The sequence below is a fragment of the Cajanus cajan genome, chromosome 4 (assembly GCF_000230855.2).
Source record: "Cajanus cajan strain Asha chromosome 4, NIPB_CcT2T_4, whole genome shotgun sequence".
In the NCBI taxonomy this organism is placed as follows: Eukaryota; Viridiplantae; Streptophyta; class Magnoliopsida; order Fabales; family Fabaceae; genus Cajanus; species Cajanus cajan.
In genome coordinates, this window is record NC_138520.1 from 65,531,332 (window position 1) to 65,549,838 (window position 18,507).

Here is an 18,507-nt window from a genome sequence, read left to right on the forward strand (position 1 = left end):
TGAAGATCCAACTACATGCAACCCAAAATGTGTAACAAATTCGAATTCTAGCTTCCATTACCTCAATCTCAAGCTCCACAAGGAAGAAGAAGAGAAGAACGAAGAAGAAGAGAACAGAGAGGAAGAAAAGGATGGAGGAAGAAAATCTTTCTTCACAGCCTAAGCTCCACCACTTCAGCCTTGAGAAAGCAAAGCACAATGAAGGAGCTTCAGGAAAAAATGAGAGTGAAGAGGGAAAGAAAAGAAACAATGAGACAAGGGCTTCGGGTCTCACAACATGAGTGTTTTTTTTTTCGATAAGTAAAAACAAGCTAGAAAAAGATGGAGAAAGGGTGGTAAAGTATATCAATATTAGTCTACACAAGTGGGATTAACACACAAATTACACTTGGATATGTCAATATTAATCTTATTTCTCTATTTCTTTTTCCGTGAATATCACACAAATGAACCTTCAGAGCAAATTTCTGCAAAGAAATCTATGAAACATCTTCTGATGTTTGGTTAATACCTATTTTTGAGAAAAAGGGATTAATTAAACATTTGAATCAATAAAAGAGTTCAAAATTACTAATTTATTATGTTTGTCTCAAGTCATATCAAAATCTATTCTAGAATGGTTAAGTTTGCCACTTTTGCTTTTATTACTTAAGAAATTATGTTCTTTGGTTATGTGACTACAGGAATTGCCGAACTTATACTGCTATCATTATACCCAACTGCAATAAATTTTTCCTTCCATAAAAATGGTGACCTAGGTTGAACTTTGAAACATGTAAACTACTAAAACTAGTCCAGTCAAGGGAAAGAACTCGTAGTTCCGGAATATGTCCTTGTTCATATTATGACATCAAAGTTTCATAATTTGACATTATAAAACATGTCCTTATTCATCCATGTGGTGGAACAATGGAACAAATTAAGAACATAAAACAAAAATATCATGAATTTTAACTTGTCTGGAATAATTTATGCAGCATTATGCAGTAAGGGAGCAGGTGATAGCACAGTTGCTTTCTTCTCAATTTCTGAAGTGAGCATTGGATCCATAGACCTCCCATTCAGAAAATTTGAGTACCATTGAGCAGAAAGTTTAGGCTGTCTCCTTAAGCTTGGATCATTTACGTCAATGTAATATAGGCCAAAACTTAATTCGTATCCACTCAGTAACTCGAATAAATCCAAGAAGGACCATACAAAATAACCTTTTACATTAAATCCGCTCCAAAGATGGGAAGGGAAAAAAAAGGAACTTAATGAGAGAAACAAAATAAAAAATCAATTAAAATCACAAAAAATTGACAACTACTGTAAATGAAGTGGAGATGTGTCATGTTGTGACATCATAGTACCTCAATGCATCAAGCATGCTCCCAACATATGCATGCAAGTACTTCACCCTTGGCCAGTCATCTAATGATGAATTTCGAGGAGTTTGTTGCCCTGCAAAGCTCAGAGACTTACTATACAACTATATGATAGAAGGTTGAATTCAAATGAAGATTTAAGGGGCAGATGTAGATTATGTCGAACATGTTGGGATACAAAAGCACTTTTTTAAGAGAAAAAAAATAGGAAAGAAAATTGATGTAAGCTTTTCCATAAGTTAAAATTGAATGCATAAGTTAAAAATAAGATTTTGAAAAAATAAATAGGAGAAAACTTCTACAAATTAATTTATTCATAAGCTAATTTTAGCTTATAAAAAAAAATTTCCATTTTTTTTTCTTCTCTTATATAAGTGTTTTTAGATAAGTTTACCTAAATAAACTGTCATCATAAAAGGTTTGCATATATTAGTTTGAAGGAGATGAAATTGAGAGAGCCATACCATTTTCTTGTATGTAAATTGGAATATTTCCATAGGCATTCTTCAATGAGTTTAGCACCCATAACAAACTCCAGGTTGTGATTGGGAACTAAATCATCCAGGTTGTTAGTTGAAAGCTGTGAAGCTCCCAAAAATTGACAAAAAATAAATAAAGAAAAGAGGAGCAGCTCCTTGTTCAGGCTTTATGTTACCTCATAAGTAGATGTATCATTTTGATGGAGTCCTACAACCAACAAGAACAATATTTAACTGTCTCAGACCTTAATGTTATTAGAGGAAGGTGGTAAACACCATAGACTGATTTCACCTGCAAGAGTATACTAACTAAAGTCTTCATTAATAACAGGACAGAGTTTTAAATTTAGACTGGATTTGGTAACATTTGATGAGAAGGATTAGGATCTGTTTAGATAAATTTCTCTAGAATCACTTCTACAAACAAAAAAGTAGGACAAAAAATTGAAATAAGTTTTTCCATAAGTTAAAACTAACTTATACATAAGTTAAAAATAAAATTTTGGAGAAACTAATAAGAGAATCTCTAAGATTAACTTATATATAAGTTAATTTTAGTTTATGAAAAAGTCAATTTCATTTTTTTCTTCCTAATTTTCTCTCCTAAAAGTTATTCTAGAGAAGTTACTCAAATAGGCTCTTAAAGGAAAATGAGAACTAGCAGAGGAGTGAAAAGAAAATTTGGTAAGTGAATATCAAGAACAAGTGAAACTTGTATATAGGCGTTTATGTTTGTCTGAAATTAACAAGATTAGATGCAAAAGAAGATCCATAGAAAGTATAGGCAACTTGCAAGTGTCAGCAAGGACAAGATACATTGAATATTTAAATCATATGTGCTAAATAATTAAAAACCATAAATTTTGTGATCCTAAAAATAGAAAACAAATAATACAAATGTTGAACGACAATCTCATTAAAGCCACTGTTGCATCAAGTAAAATAGCACAAAAATCAGCCTAACCATGGACAAGAAGTGTCTCTTCATTAAAAAAATCAGTCCAACAAGTAAAGAGACATTTATATATAAGAGACATGTTAAAGCTCAACAAAGCATTGGTTATATAATCAAAACTGCAGGAATTGTCTCACATACTTTCAAGTTCCACAGCCATATCTGTGGAGTAATGTCTATCCTCTATCTGGAGGCTGTCAGGATTGTTCTTAACATAATTGTGAAGTAAAAGTTTATTCCTAAGAAGTCAATTGAGCTCTTGACAAGATTTGATTCCTTTTGGGTGAAGGAAGGAAGCCTTGAGCCAGCATTTTTTTTCATTATATCAGGGTAATCTCCAAAATTGAAGGGATTTAGAAACCTGTCACAACAAATCATTGAGAAACCAATAGGAAACCACCAACTAATAAGGTCTACTAAAAATAAAGAGTCTTTTTAGTAGAAAAGTTTTCAAAAGCACTTTTAACTTGTATCAAACAGATTCTATTCTTGATTGCAGCACATGCAATTTGTTACGTTAATATGTTAGGAAATAATTGAGTGATTAGTGTAACAGATTGGCTGTGCAATCAAGTAGAACCCTTTGAGTGCCACTTATATGTCTTCACTTGACAGTTTAATTTTTTTGTAGAGTTGGTCAGTTCCAATCCAAGAATGCCAAATCAGGCACTGTCAATAAACATTACAAAGATATATCATCACCAACTTATTACTCACCATCCGATACTGAAGTCTAGAACCCTTTGAGTGGCACTTATGTCTTCACTAGTATTTCTCCAAGGAATAAGACCAAAAGTAAGTACATTAAAGCCAATAAAGCCATGCTGCATGTCCTGCATTTGACATAGATTGTTTTCTGAACAAACTAAATAATGCCTATCAATCTATCAACTAGCAAAATCACACCATCATGATCAACTTGTATACTCTACTTCATAAATCATTTTACCTTGTATTTCTTCCTGTACAATCTAACAGCTGAGGCATGTGCCAACAACAAGTGATGGTCTACCAAATATGGCTCAGTTGAGGAATTGCCCCTAGAACAGTTAGTTTTATAGGAAGGAGAACACCTCTGAGGTGGTGTTGCTCCAAAGTCATAGCCTGTCACTGCAAACACATTCGCCTCATTCATTGTGGTCCAATACTTCACTCTGTCACCAAATTCTCTGAAGCACACGTCGGCATATGATGTGAAGTCTTTCCTACAACCAATCACATAAAAATATGCCAATCAAAATATAATAATTTCTCAATTTTATGCATTACCTATGATCTCCAATCTAGCACAAGTAACACAACAAGAGACTTGAAATTTGGGAACCATACACAATTTTTCGACTAACCCATCCTCCATATTCATCCTCCAGTGGTTGTCGTAAGTCTAAATGGTGTAATGTAACATGTGGTTGGATTCCTACAACAGAAATAAATATATATCAGCATATGACTTGGAAGAACCTCTCTAAGGTGTCAATCAAACTTTAATCTAGTCTTCACAAGAACCATGGCTTATGAGTTCATTGATAAGGTTGTTGTAATAATTTTGTCCCTTGGGATTCACTTGTCCTCTACCATCTGGCAATACATGATAACAAGATGGTCAGTAAAGCATGGTAATAAAACCAAGTGTGTGTCTAATACATATACCTTTTTACATCTATATTTCAAGATTTCACAAATTTTGCCATTCAATTTTTAAAAAATTTCATATTCTGTTTTTTGATAGATAGTCTAATGTTATTCGGTAGTTGTTGACACATTATGTTGTTTGCTGATATAACACATTGACTATTGACATGGTACATTAGCTGATGATATGACATATTAAATTACATCATCATTTATATGTTATATTAACAATTCAAGCTAACAATCAATATGTCACATTTACTGTTAACTAATGACAACAAATGATCAATGTGACAAAATATGGTAAGTTGTAAAAATTGGCTAGGAAAATAAGCAATTTGTAAATGATAAAATTCGCCAAATAATGAAACACGGCAAAAGATGCAATTTAGCCAAAAATAAAACATTATTAAAGTGAGTAGAGGATGGTACCATTTCCAGCATGGGCGAAGGTATCCCATATACTTGGCTTCCTGCCATCCACATTTGCTGCACCTTCAACCTTTACATCACCCCATTTTCAATATATGTGGTTTAAGACTTAATCAGAAACAGAAACAAAAGAATAGAACAATGAAGTGCTTATCAGTGAATGGTCATACTCACATGAAAAGAAAGGAAGTGCAAAAGCATTGGGAATTGAGAGAGAGAGAGAGAGAGAGAGAGAGAACCTGATAAGCTGAGGTTGAGGCACCAAACACAAAGTCAGGAGGGAACTCATCTCTGTGCAAGGTGTTAACAGAAGGGATGAATGCTACTAACAGTAATTGTAAAAGACCAAAAACCTTCAACATTAAAAGCATAGTTCTGCAGTGTTCTGTTTTAGCCAATTCTATATAAGGTTTAACAATCTGTGTGTTTTCCTTTATGCTACTACTTTATTTTATTCAGGTAAAGTACATTGATAGGTGTCATGGGTAGGTTCTGCTGACTGCTGCAGTTGAATTTCCTATCGCACAAATGTATTAAAAATAAAGTTTACATATTAAGAAATAAAATGTGAGTTGAAAAATTTTACACGTTGGATTTGAAACTAGGTATTGTGTGAGTGTGACGCAACATCTTGAAATGACTAGACAGGTTTGGATGGATGTTGAAACATGGAACTATATTATTCTTTTATTGATATTTTTTTTTTGTTTAAATTCACTTGTGTAAAATTCTGTTCCACAATTTTTTTTTTCCAAGGTCACGTGGAGATAAGATGATACGGCTATCTAAAGAAATTGAAAAGACTAATATGTAGATAAACTTGAGCACTTTTAAAAAAAGAAAAATAACAAAAAAAAAATTTAAACACCAAACATGACTTTGGCCTATGATGGGTCAAAGGACTCTCACAAACATCTAGTAGTGTTCCAAATGTAAATGCTCATTAATGGTGTATATGATACCATTAGTTATAAGTTATTAGTTTAATACATCATTTCATCTATAAATTTTTGAGAAATTTTAATTAAGTTCTTAAATTAAAAAGTAATTAAATATTTAATCTTTTTTTTAATTTAGTCTCTAGAATAATAAATTTATTTACAATTTATAAAATTCATAAAATATTTTTTTATATTTTTATATCTAAACAATTATATTAGATTATTATTACATATCATTATTCACGTGTAATAAACATTTTTAATTATTAATAAGTTTTAAAATATTAAATTTTAATTTTAAATTAAATATAAAAAAGTAAGTTGGATGAGATAAAAACTTTAAAACAAAATCTTTCACACACTTGTCAAAGAAAATCAACTAAAAACAATCGTGTCCAAAAATAGTTACTAAAAATATTTGCATACAAAATAGTCTATCTAATGTAGACATAGAAAAGTTATTTGAGTTAAATATTCAGAAAAAAAATTGCTATTCATCCTATTCGATTAGAATATATTTGTATCCTATGATGAATGTATATGGTCTATATAAAAAATATAAATGAGAAATTAAAAAAAAAGTGAAACCTATGCATTGGACGAATCTAAATAACCCAGTTACCATGAGTTTTTGTTCCACTTTTTTTTTTTCTTGAACAAATAAATGCAACGTAAACCCAATCTTTTTGGGCCCTACAAGTGGGTTTTAATTTGTTCAAGGCTCACATTGGTCCAGCAAGAAAAGAACAAAAGTGGGCAACTCAGTTTCTTCTTCTGAATCTGACAAAAATAAATATTTTTTCTTCCCAAAAGAAAACTCACTATTATACCTTCTTCATTGACCAAAAAAAAAATGTTTCTATTTTTCTACCTTCTAAATAAGATTAAGATTGTAAGCAAAGAAAGTTAGAGGGAAATTTTTGTTACCTACAATTGGAAAATTGACGTAATGGCTTTAGGTCAAATCCATTTTTCAAGCAACAGCTTAATCAAAATTCCCTCGAAATGCAAGTGGTGTATTTTTTTTTCCCATCACACCCAATTTTAGTAATGAGTTTGATGTTGATACATGCTGGATTACAGTGGAGGTTTCTATTGCTTAATGATTATTAGTGATTGGCTTGGTGTATTTTCAATTTCAATGCTCTAGGGTCACCCTTAAGGATTTGTTGAGTTGATTAAGGATTGTACATGATAATTTGATTCAACACTTTGATTGTCATTAATTTAAGGATGTTGCTGAGGTCAATTTTCAGTTGTACGGTCTGATTAGGCTAGTACAACCACTGTTTGTATTAAGTTGTAATGTCAATTTCTTATTTGGAAACTTTTTCAAAGCCAAGATCATGGTTGGCTTTCACCATATGAAATTAATTCCGAATCTGTTAGAGGCTCCAATAGGGTTGGTTCATTGCTGCATTGCTACTTCTTTGTAAGTTATTCTCAAGTTTTTCTCTCCAACTTTCCCACAAAAACAGCTCACCCTTCACACCCCACTTTGTTAAACCATGATCTTCATAATTACCTGCTCTTGAAAATTAATAATTTTGTATGTGACTACTTAGTGGTGTTTGCTTTATTAGCCTTATAGAATTGGCTAGCATGCATATTACTACTGCTTATGTGTTGGAGGGCATTTATTAAAAGGGTTCATGTTTGATGTTTCTTGCCAATGACTTCACCCTTATATTCAATTGGATTTGGCACGTGTTGAAATTACTAAGATTAGCACATGTAAACAAATGATGGGGTATGGTGTATTATTTATAATTGAAAAAAAAAATACATTGTAATATCAAAATTTAATATATAAATTACAAGACTGTTCCAGCTCAATAAATAATATCGAGTCTGAGTATTAAATATGTAAATATTGAGTACTCATAAAAAATATAAAGATATATAATAAGATAATTGATTATTATTTTTAGATATGGTGAAATAATTTAGTCATCCCTCACCCTCAAGTGAAAAAAATTATCCAAGGAGAGTTATTTGACAAATCACTAAATCATGTATAGAAACAAAATCCTATTCTAGTACGATCAAATTCAGCTATGTTTCCCTCTCATACTAAGTTTCAAGTACATTCAAACCATGTATCTCACCTACTTTCAGTCTCATACGCAATTCAACCCTTAACCATCTATTTCTTTTTTAGAACTTGACTTAATTAATTGAATTCCCACTTTGCTTCTCTGTTTTATTTTTATACTCTTTTCTCTTTGTTTCTCACTTCGTCTTAAATCGGACCAATTAAGTACACTTGAACCATCTCCTCTCCTTTGTTTGCATAAGTGCAAAAGTTCTTAAGAAATCATACAATACTAAAATTAGAGTAACATAAATATCAATTTTGACTCCAAGAAAACAAACACATGGCCTTTTCTACCCGAAGTTTCTAGCATTTATATGTTGATGTCCAAATCTAGCTTGCTAGGGTTTGGAAGAAATTAGTACAACGGCAAAAAAGTGAGAAGGAACAATTTTTCAAGATTCCTCTAGAAACACAAAATGACAAATGGACATGGAGGGAGGATAGAAAGAAAGAAAGAAAGTTGTCCATGCAACTAATATATAGTTGCTATCAAAAAGAAAAGGATAAGGTAAATGTTGAAATAATAACATATTGGAAGATATCATGTCCCACTCAATATTGGAATCAACCTTGCATAAATTACACATAGTGTGTATTGAGGAAGAACAACATTGCTGGACTTATTCTGTGCTAGAGAGAACGGCATGTTTGGGTAAAGAGGAATCCCATTCAAACGTGGTTTGTGATCTTAACATTCCTGTTTGGTAGCTGTTTGATTAGAGAACAACATTCAATTGCCGAACATGATTCTTCGTTTTAAATGGAGAGTAATGTAGAATCATGATTTATTAGGTGTATAATTTACGCAAATTTCTCTTAACGACTTGATATAATGTCATTAATAATATAAAATCTTAGACAATGACTTTTTATAAAATATCAGCATAATTACTCTTTTTTAATACTTGAAAAAATTCAAAATTTCAAAACTAATTATTTTATAAATCTAACTCAAGTTGTCACTTTTATAGATCGGAGAATTCTATAGTCAAAAATTAAAGACTAATTTATCAAGATATTGAGACCCAATAGGTTTTTCCTATTAGAGATTCTTCTATTAACATAGATCTGGGTCGGAATCCCTTATTAACCACATCAGACCTTCTTAGTTCAAGTTTTAACTTTCACGAATCCTGATATTTTGTAGCACAAAATAAGTACATTACAAATACTACTAAGGGAACTGGATTCATCAACTCCTGCTCAATAGATCTATACACAGTGCTTATTATGTACATGAAAAAGTAGTGCAAAAAAGTGGAGTAAGACACAATTTAGTATAATAATCAATTGGGACCAGCATCTACCTGATGGTGCAAACAGATCTATTGAATATTCAACAGAAACTTGACAATAATAGTATATTTCCCACCCAATGAATATTCTACAGGGTCTACTGAATGATGTAGAAACTAGAAAGCATGATGTGTGGCTAAATTCATAGCTTACTCTACATGGCCAAAGTATGAGGTGCCAAAGATGTTAGCCTTTCAACTCATTCCTTAACCTCCAGTATCTTTTAGCATTATTTAGTCATGCCAAAGTATACTATGCTTTAACTTCACTCCTACTCAAAAATGCATAAAACCTCCCCCTCTAAACCCTTTCTACAATGTCCTCATCATTCTGTTGTGCATTAACTCTTTCTTCCCACCGTTAAGCTCCATGCTCCCTTCAGGAATAATGAAGCCTCACAGAGGAAAGCTTCCTCTCCCCATCCTTATCATCACGACCTGTATTCTTGTTTTTGTGGCTATCTTGTATGCAGAGAGACTCAGTTTCCTCTCTTCCAAGTCCATTTTCAAGTTCAAACAATGTCCTAGAAAAACCACCAAACAAAAGTCTAGTAAGTCAAGTGCCACAACTATATGCCTTATCTCATCTTTGTTATATTCTAATGCAATGATATATCATATCGCGATTGTTCTAGCAGGTGATAGAAAAGCAGCTGAGGAAGTTGTGGTTGTGAATGCAAATGCAAATGCATCATCATGGATTGATGACAGGTTTGATTTTGACCCCGAGGAGTGCAATGTTGCCAATGGAAAATGGGTTTTTAACAATTCAATAAGGCCTCTCTACTCTGATATAAGCTGCCCCTATGTAGATAGACAATTTTCTTGTGTTACGAATGGGAGGAATGATTCTGACTATCTCCATTGGGAGTGGCAGCCAGAGGATTGCACCTTACCACGGTAAGTTTCACACCCCATCATGCCAATTGTAATTGTAGAACTTGTTTTACGTGTGTCTACTTTTAGGTCATAGATATGTATGACTAGTTTATGTAACCCACATTCCAAAATGACCATATTTTGCAGTTTCAACCCAGAGCTAGCCCTCAGAAAGCTTCAAGGGAAAAGGCTTCTATTTGTGGGGGATTCACTGCAACGAAACCAGTGGGAATCTTTTGTCTGCTTGGTACAATGGGTCATACCTCATAAGCAGAAATCTATGAGACTAGGGAGAGTTCATTCAGTCTTCGAAGCCAAGGTATTGATACATTGAGTACATGGCCAAAGATGTTGACTCGACTCAATCAGCTATTAACTTAAGAACAAGACTAGAGATGCAATTTCAAGTGTTTTTTTTTTATTCTTTGATCAACATTGGAGTTTTGACTCAATAATATATGTAATAAATGATTTTATTAAATTTTAAAGTGAGTTAAAACTCCAATTCTAATTATAGAATAACACCAAAAGCACATATGAAATTGCATCTAAGTTTTGTGCTTAATTTGATTAGAGGCTCCTCTAACTCTCAATTATGTAATTAACACACAATAAAAGCTATTATTATTAGGAATTGTTTCAAATAAACACACCAACACCAACTCTTAGACATCAAGCTGCCCACTTGAAAACTCGAACTCATTCTTTTTGTATCTGTGCTTTCACAGGAATACAATGCTACTATAGAATTCTACTGGGCCCCCTATCTTGTGGAGTCCAACAGTGACATTAACATCATAGATGTAAAGAAAAGGATAATAAAAGTGGATGCTATAGCTGAAAGAGCCAAAAACTGGACTGGAGTGGACATCCTTGTTTTCAACACATACGTATGGTGGATGAGTGGTGTTAGGATTAAAACACTGTAAGCTTTCTCTGATACTCATTACTAAGAATTTGTTTGGCTATAAGCTTAGAATAACTTTTGAGAGATTTTCTGAAGGAAAAAACTCTATCTATTAAAGCTATCAAAAACTTTTTTAAACTTGTATTTAAATAGGCTCTAAATCAGCGTAAAATGTGTCATTGATCTTCTTCTGTTGTTCATGACAAATATTGAATGGTCTCTTGCAGCATTTGATCTTAAACCAGAAGCAAAAATACAGTGCTTAACTTGTAGTTTATGAATTTCAGATGGGGTTCATTTGCCAATGGACAAGAAGGGTATGAAGAATTTGACACCCCAATTGCTTACAAGTTGGCTTTCAAAACGTGGGCCAACTGGATCGACTCAACCATCAATCCAAACAAAACCCGGGTCTTTTTCACCACTATGTCACCAACACACACAAGGTCTCCAGCTTAAGAAAACTTCAATCAAGTTCAACTTTTTATAGCAACAACTTAAGCTATAAGCTAAGTCAAGTAGTTTTACGTCAGTAAGGCCTTGTTTGCACATATAAAACTTCTCAACAAGCACTTAAATGAGAAGAAAATAAGAATTAAGTTTCTTCTATATAAGTTAAATTTTTTACTTATGGGAGAAACATAATTCATTTTACCTTCTTATTTTCTTCTTCTGTGAGTTTTAATGAAAAGTTTATCTGAAAAAGACCTGTAAGTATTTATTGAGAAATTTATCTGACGAGAGCTAAAAGACTAAAATGGTTAAGATTGTAACAAATGAAGTGTGTTATTCTTCAGAAGCCAAGACTGGGGCAACATGGAAGGAGTGAAATGCTTCAATGAGACAAAGCCAGTGAGGAAAAAGAAGCACTGGGGAACTGGCTCTGACAAGAGAATAATGAGTGTGGTGGCCAAAGTGGTGAAGAAAATGAAAGTTCCAGTGACATTCATCAACATAACACAGATATCAGAATACAGAATTGATGGACACTCCTCAGTTTACACTGAAACTGGAGGGAAACTTTTGACTGAAGAGGAAAGGGCTAATCCACAAAATGCAGATTGCATACACTGGTGTTTGCCAGGAGTTCCAGATACGTGGAACCAAATACTTTTGGCTATGTTATAACAAAAACAAACATCTTGCACAAATATCCATGCCTTTTCTTCTTCCTTTTTTTAACTATTGTGACATGAAGATGTCAACTATTTTGTTTGTGTACATTCATGTTGAAATACCATTTGTGTGATATAAATATAAATGTCTAATTTTAGTCAAATTTATTGGTTAAGTGATCATAATGTCTCCCCTGAAACATGAAAGAAGTCGTTTTAGTACTTACAAAACTGATTCTCACGATATTAAAATAATTCTTGATAGACAAAAGTTTTATTTATACGAATATTAATTCTTAATTATCATTAATGAGATACTACATGTGCTTGCGTGATATAGTTGACATTAGAGTACGTGACACAAAAAGGGTCACATTGACACATACACGGAGTCATCTGACTTCTCCACAGCAAAACTCTGTTATCACAGTAAATGCAAATTTCATGGCTTAAGACCAAATGTCACAACTTGTCCCCTCTGCCTGAAATTTATGAAGAAAAAGAAGTCTGTCACTGATTTTATTTAAAATAAGAAAAGGTGGAAAGTGAATCTTACGACAACACTAATATATTCATAAAATAGTTACCTTATAATTAATTATATTATTATTAATAACTTGGAAAAAAAATATATTAAATAGAGGTTTGAAATTTATTCGAGAGTTAAGCAATTAAATTTTGTTAAAAATATCGTAAATTTTTAGATATGATTGACCAAGTTGTCTCGGCTGAAATAACCTTTTAAAAAAAAAGTTATCCCAACTAAATTAGTCTTTCTGAATCATGGTTATTTCAAAATTCATGTTAAAAACTTATAAGATATGTATCTAAAATATATTTTAGAATAACAAAGTTTTTATAAGGTTATTACACACAACTTCAAAATGATGAGATATTGTCCATTTTGGGACTAAGCTCTTACGGTTTTGTTTTGTTTTTGATATCACCCAAAAGGTCTCTCTAATATTGGAGTATATGTATGCTTTATAAGTTGTTATTTTTTCTCTTATTTTATCAATGTGGGACTTGTTTGTATCCTAACACAATTTTAGATTTTCTATTAACTCTATTTGTTCCTTAAATTCAATTCTTATCAACAAGTAACACAACATGACTCACCAAAGATTAAAGGTTTATCAATTTTTATACATATAAATAATTGTCTTCTATAGAGAAAGAGTAAGAGTTATAAAAAGGATGCGAACAAAATGTGAAACATTGATTGAAGTCAATGAGATGCATTTGAATGAATTAACATTTTTAAAATTATTATTTTTTCTCTTAATGAATTAGAATTAAAAACAATTCTTTACACAAATAACGAATAAGAAAATGATAAGATTGAAATGGTTGAAGTGTGATATATTAAAGTGAGACATTAATGTCATGTTTATGTATTATAACCATTGAACATTAATTTTTTTATCATATTAGATAATATAATCTTTTTTATATTACAAATTTTGCTTATTTGTGGAATTTTTTTATACAATTACTCGTGTTTATATAATTATATACATGTTTTTAAAATCTATTGATGTATCATTACCCTAAATTTATGAAAAATTGTGTATTTTGCTCTCATACTCAATTCTGATATCATATCCTATCCATGTAACATAGATTAGCCTTTTATTTAAATTTAGAAATGTATGTAACAATATAAAATTTCACTATATAATAATAAATTAAATTGTGTCAACTAAAATGACTCTAAATGAGAGTTGATAATTTATCAAGACTAAATGAACTATTTAATTCAAACAGATAAATAAATAAGATTACAAGTTTTTTTTAGCATTGTATTACGAAATTTTTTTTATAAGAACATATATGATGTTCTTTAAATAACTAACCCACTTTATTTTTTAAAAATAATTTATATATGTCATTATAATTTTAAGCAACTTATTCAATTTTTCAATTCAATAAAAATTTCTATTAACAAGTTCCTTAACTCATAAATATCTTTTTTTTCTTTCAATTTAACATCTCATATTCTCTCTCTTATTCATACACGTAAATTTAATCAACTCATAAGGAATGATTAATTAATACCAAATATTATTAACCTTTCTGCCAAATACACATGAAATTTTGTATAGAAAATCAATTAATAAAATAATATTGCCAAATATTTACCTTTCTGCCCAAGAAAGTGTAGTCACAACAAATATAAACGAAACTCAAGGTTCGGGCTTGGCCCTTCGCCGCCATTTTCTGGTTCCAGAACCATCTTCAATCTCTCCTCCTATTACGATCTCTCGATCAAGGTTTGGTATTAATATTTAAAACCCAATTATATTTCGTCTTTTTTAATTCTCAGCTCGCGATTTCTCTTCTCAAACCCTACTTTCTGTTCTTCTTCTCTGTTTCTCTGTTTGTTTCCCACCCGAATTAAAATAAGACAGGGTAGGGAAAGAAAACTTGGGGCTTGTCGATTACTACCTGAAAAGTTTTTATTTGGGGGCTCTTTTGCAATTTTTGCATATTGGGTAACGTTGGAATCGTTTGCAGTTTGAAGCTTAGAAATAAACATGGCCGGTGGTGCGAATTTCATGCAGAGGGTTCTCTCTTACGTCGTCAATGAAGTGGTTGTCAATGGTCTTGCCAACAAGTACGTGTTGCCGCCGCATTTTTTTTTTAATTTTTATTTTTCCCTTTGTAGAATTTCGATTTTGATCTATGCGTGATTTTGAAACTCTGTTCTGGGGATAGAAGAAAGTGATATAGAGCCTCAAAATTGAGCTTTTTCCTTTATTGTTATTGATTGTCACCGGGGCAACATGGTTGCACTGGAATTTTAAGAGGTTTGAAACGTTTCCTGCGTGGGCGCATATATAACCTTAATAATTGGTGCTGTGAGGTTTGTTTGTATTAGTTTTTTCCTGTGCTGATTTTTATAAATTTTTGTTAGCTTTTAATATGGGTTGGTTGTGCATGAATCATGTGCCAGTGTGTTGTCTAGACTCTGGAACAAACATCATTTTTTTGAAGATTGTTGTTGTTGTTGTTGTTTTTCGTAAATTTCCATGTTTTGGAAAATTGGAAGCATTCATATATTACAGAAAAACTTGTCATCGGATTAGTTTCACATGCTATATCATCGCTGTGACTGCTACAGGTTGTGTGCACTGCATCACGTTTTTGTGCCATGCCCATTGTTGCAGTTGATATTGTGATTTATAGTGTAACCTGGGGTAAAACCCATGTTGCCCCCTCTTAGTATGTTTTAATGACTTCCTCCTACCTTAATGCAAAGAAAAAACACTTTTTTTTTTCTTTTGAACTCGTGTTTAACTGAACCCTGACCCACTGCTTGCCAGTATTGTTTCTGGCCAAGTTTGGTGTTTTTGGCACAGGCACTGCCGAGATGCTCGCCCACATCTAGGTCTCTGTTCATGATGACCTGCTGTATGTTCTATGTTGCATGTCTTTCATTCTTTTCTGTGTTGTATACTCTTCACTTCACAGTTCACATTCTGCTAATTTATGTGGTGGCTCATGACAAAGTCATGTGTAGGATTGGAATTGTGACAGCCATTGTTTGTGTAGAATGACGATTAATAAACCTACGCCAGATCCAGGCCCCTTTATTTTAATAGGGTCAATGTTTTAGACCTAATCTCAATTGGGCCTGTCATGACCTGAGGAGTGACTGGACTGAGACCTGGCCAACCCAAGATTAAGACAAAATGTACAAATTTCTATATTATGCATAGCTAAGTCATAAAATATTTGAAGCAGGAAAGCAAAATTAAGTGATTTTAAACATTTTATATTTCCAAATAAGTTGTATCAGTGTAACACTATTATTATATAATGCATAAGGTATCGATTTATGTCAAGAAGCATTATAATCCCCCCTCCCCCTGTTTTTTGAAAAATGTAACTCAAATTTCATATAACATTTGGATAAGGTTTAGCTAACCTCAAGTGTGACCCAAACCCCAACCCAGAAATTAATTGGGTTGTTTTGTTCAACTTTTTTGGAGCCAAACCCAATCGGCTTCAAGCTAGTTTTGGTCACGGTCACCCCCATGGCCAATGATGACTTCCGTAGGCTTGTAATGATTGCAGATATGACTGAAAAATTTGACATCCAAAGGACTGAGGCTTTGAATGTTTTACCTTTGATTTTGATGTCTTATTTGTATAATTTTTTAGTGTATTTTATATAAACTTTACAGACGGCTTTTTTTCCCTTTATTTTAATTGACTCAAGCTTTATTGTCCAGTCTGTCTTAAGTTTGTCGTCTAGTGAAGTCTTGATGACATTTTATAGTCATTTCCATGCCCATTCCTGATTCTGATAGTTATTGCCATTTCCAATGATTACTCCATAGGCTTGGAATGACCCCATAAATGACTGCAAGAGTTAACTTGGGGCCAGGTTTTTATTAATTTTATAACTGTGTTCTTGATCGAAATTATTTGCTTCTGTTTGTTAAGTGTTTATGCTGAGTGATGTTTCCTGTGAAGGTGTTCGAGTACAGTTATATATCTATGTCATTGCTCCAGTCAAGATTCTAAATTTCTAGTTCCAAGGGACTATTTTTGGTTTTCTTGTTTTTAGGAATTATTTATTGCATGGAAATATTTTTAGAATTAATTTACAGAATATAAATATTCAGAAACTTGTTTGATGACTTTTGTTTTGAAAACAAGTTTTTAAAGATCAAGGACACCTATCTCTTTTTGAATGTTTTTGCCATTCTCCCCAACAATATCTTGCTCTCTTCAGAGATATTCACCAGCCCAATCTCCTCAATGAGATGGAATGCCTTTTCCAGCCCACTGCAAATATTTCTTTTTAAGATAGAACACCCTGTCTCATTGAAAGGAACTGATTTTCCCCGTTACATTGGCTTTGTTAGGAATTTGTCAAAAGGCTAAGGCTTGAGCTTTTAAAAAAAGTAAGGAGCTTAATTTTAATAAAATAAAAGAGGGAAAGGTAACATAAAAAATAATAGAATAGAAGTAACATCTAAAAATAAGCTACTTATTCTTGTCTCCCCCAGTTCCCCTCCATTATATTTCTGAACTAATTGATATGGGACAATGAAATGAAGTTTTTAAGTTGAAACTGAAATGATTTCTAATATATTTTTGAAGCTCTTATTTTGAGCTTCAACTTAAAGTGGCCTTTAACCCCCCAAAAAAGCTGGGCCTGGGAAACCTTTATTGGCAGCTGTAGTGATGGGGTGGGATGCACGGGGCGGGTGAGAGGATTGTATTGGTTGAATTATCTGATGAAGTTTACATGAATTTCTTTTACCGTTGTTAATGTTTCATTGTGGTTTTGCAGCCCTGCATTTCAGAGGTTTGCAGTGAGAACATCAAAAAGAATTGAAGATATTTCTAGCAAAGGTAGTAGTAGCAAAATTATGTTTTTGATATTTAGTGTGACCTTGTGAACATGTCAAATTTTACACCTGTTATATATTCTTGCAGCTATTCAGAAGAGGCAGGAGCTAGCTGAGCAGATCAAGGACATATCCAAAAATATGGAGGTTGTATGCTGTCAAAACTAACATTGAATCAGCTACTTAATATATGATTATCATTGTTTAACTTTTCCTCTTTTTTTTTTTTGTTGCTTTCAGTCATTCAAGAAGCAGTGATTTTGGTAATGCTACATTGCTGAAGATAATGAAGTCCTGATTCTCTTTAGCTAAAGATGCTACTGGAGGCAAGGCCAGTTGTCTGTAAAATTCTTTTGTAATAATATGTTTCGGTTCTTATCTCGTGATCTTAAAGTTGGGATTTGAGGGTTTCTTCCAGTTTGCTTGGTGAAAACCATATTAGGATATTACTGCTAGCTTATGATATTGTATCACTAAATATTAGTCTGCCTTTAATTTGAAACTACTGAACACTAATTATTACAAAATAATACGATACTTTTTACGTTGTTACTGTAGGGGATCTTATGTTAGTCCAGGTTGCAACAGGACTCTTGCAAATCATTTTAATGGTGAATGTGTTGTTCGAGCTATAGTTTGTAACTACCTTGCTTTTCATCACTAGTGCAAATTTAATTTTGGAAGTGTTTAATAGATTTTGTGATTTTACTTTTCAAAGGGTTTTTTTTAAGAACTTCTATAAAAAAAAAACTCGGCATGTATTTAACACTTGTCAGGTGATTTGTAAATTAGTATTTATATTTATGAAGAATTAATTTCAGAAATGGTTTACAGAATTACAAATTATAGAAGTGTTGTAAAAGGTGGTGTGATTCAACAAAAAAGGTAATGTAAAAAGTAATTCCCTTAACTGTTTTTTCGGATGGCTGGTTGAATGGAGATTATGGATCCAATAGAAAAAAGAATGTGGATGCAACAATTGCAGGCTTTCCATCAAGAAGTGATTTTCTATGTCAAATTTACTTTTAAATTTTTTCCAAA

The 18,507-nt window shown here is 32.3% G+C and overlaps 2 protein-coding genes and 1 pseudogene across 4 annotated transcripts; 2 read left to right on the forward strand and 1 right to left on the reverse strand.

Annotated features, from left to right (window-relative positions):
• Positions 1–818: 818 nt before the first annotated feature.
• On the reverse strand, positions 819–5,398 carry LOC109815400 (beta-glucosidase 11-like; annotated as a pseudogene). Its single transcript, XR_014433310.1, has 11 exons — positions 5,105–5,398; positions 4,866–4,935; positions 4,308–4,379; positions 4,131–4,218; positions 3,751–4,006; positions 3,519–3,634; positions 2,943–3,162; positions 2,023–2,054; positions 1,832–1,919; positions 1,353–1,443; positions 819–1,222 (listed from the first exon to the last, which is right to left on the reverse strand). The product of XR_014433310.1 is annotated as a beta-glucosidase 11-like (transcript).
• Positions 5,399–9,393: 3,995 nt separating this feature from the next.
• On the forward strand, positions 9,394–12,276 carry LOC109815411 (protein trichome birefringence-like 3). 2 transcript variants are annotated; one of them, XM_020380131.3, is made up of 6 exons: positions 9,394–9,750; positions 9,835–10,099; positions 10,226–10,397; positions 10,807–11,003; positions 11,273–11,431; positions 11,783–12,276. In XM_020380131.3, exons 1-6 carry the CDS (start codon positions 9,570–9,572, stop codon positions 12,111–12,113), a joined length of 1,305 nt encoding a protein of 434 aa, XP_020235720.1. In that variant the 5' UTR covers positions 9,394–9,569; the 3' UTR covers positions 12,114–12,276. The 2 variants fall into 2 exon arrangements, with proteins under 2 accessions (XP_020235720.1, XP_020235721.1); XM_020380132.3 differs by having other exon boundaries at positions 9,398–9,750; positions 9,838–10,099.
• A 1,943-nt stretch (positions 12,277–14,219) lies between these two features.
• Positions 14,220–18,018, forward strand: LOC109815405 (UvrABC system C protein). Its single transcript, XM_020380123.3, has 5 exons — positions 14,220–14,373; positions 14,618–14,717; positions 17,409–17,470; positions 17,555–17,613; positions 17,707–18,018. The coding sequence occupies exons 2-5, from the start codon at positions 14,638–14,640 to the stop codon at positions 17,722–17,724; spliced, it is 219 nt and encodes a 72-aa protein (XP_020235712.1). The 5' UTR covers positions 14,220–14,373; positions 14,618–14,637; the 3' UTR covers positions 17,725–18,018.
• The last annotated feature ends 489 nt before the right edge of the window (positions 18,019–18,507 follow it).

Bases quoted from the DNA above. Each gene is read 5' to 3' on its own strand.
- LOC109815405 (XM_020380123.3), top strand. From the start codon at position 14,638: ATGGCCGGTGGTGCGAATTTCATGCAGAGGGTTCTCTCTTACGTCGTC. The intron at 14,718-17,408 runs GTACGTGTTGCC...GTGGTTTTGCAG, and splicing joins GTCAATGGTCTTGCCAACAA to CCCTGCATTTCAGAGGTTTG. The intron at 17,471-17,554 runs GTAGTAGTAGCA...ATATTCTTGCAG, and splicing joins TGAAGATATTTCTAGCAAAG to CTATTCAGAAGAGGCAGGAG.
- LOC109815411 (XM_020380131.3), top strand. From the start codon at position 9,570: ATGCTCCCTTCAGGAATAATGAAGCCTCACAGAGGAAAGCTTCCTCTC. The intron at 9,751-9,834 runs GTAAGTCAAGTG...CGATTGTTCTAG, and splicing joins AACCACCAAACAAAAGTCTA to CAGGTGATAGAAAAGCAGCT. The intron at 11,432-11,782 runs GTCTCCAGCTTA...GTTATTCTTCAG, and splicing joins ATGTCACCAACACACACAAG to AAGCCAAGACTGGGGCAACA.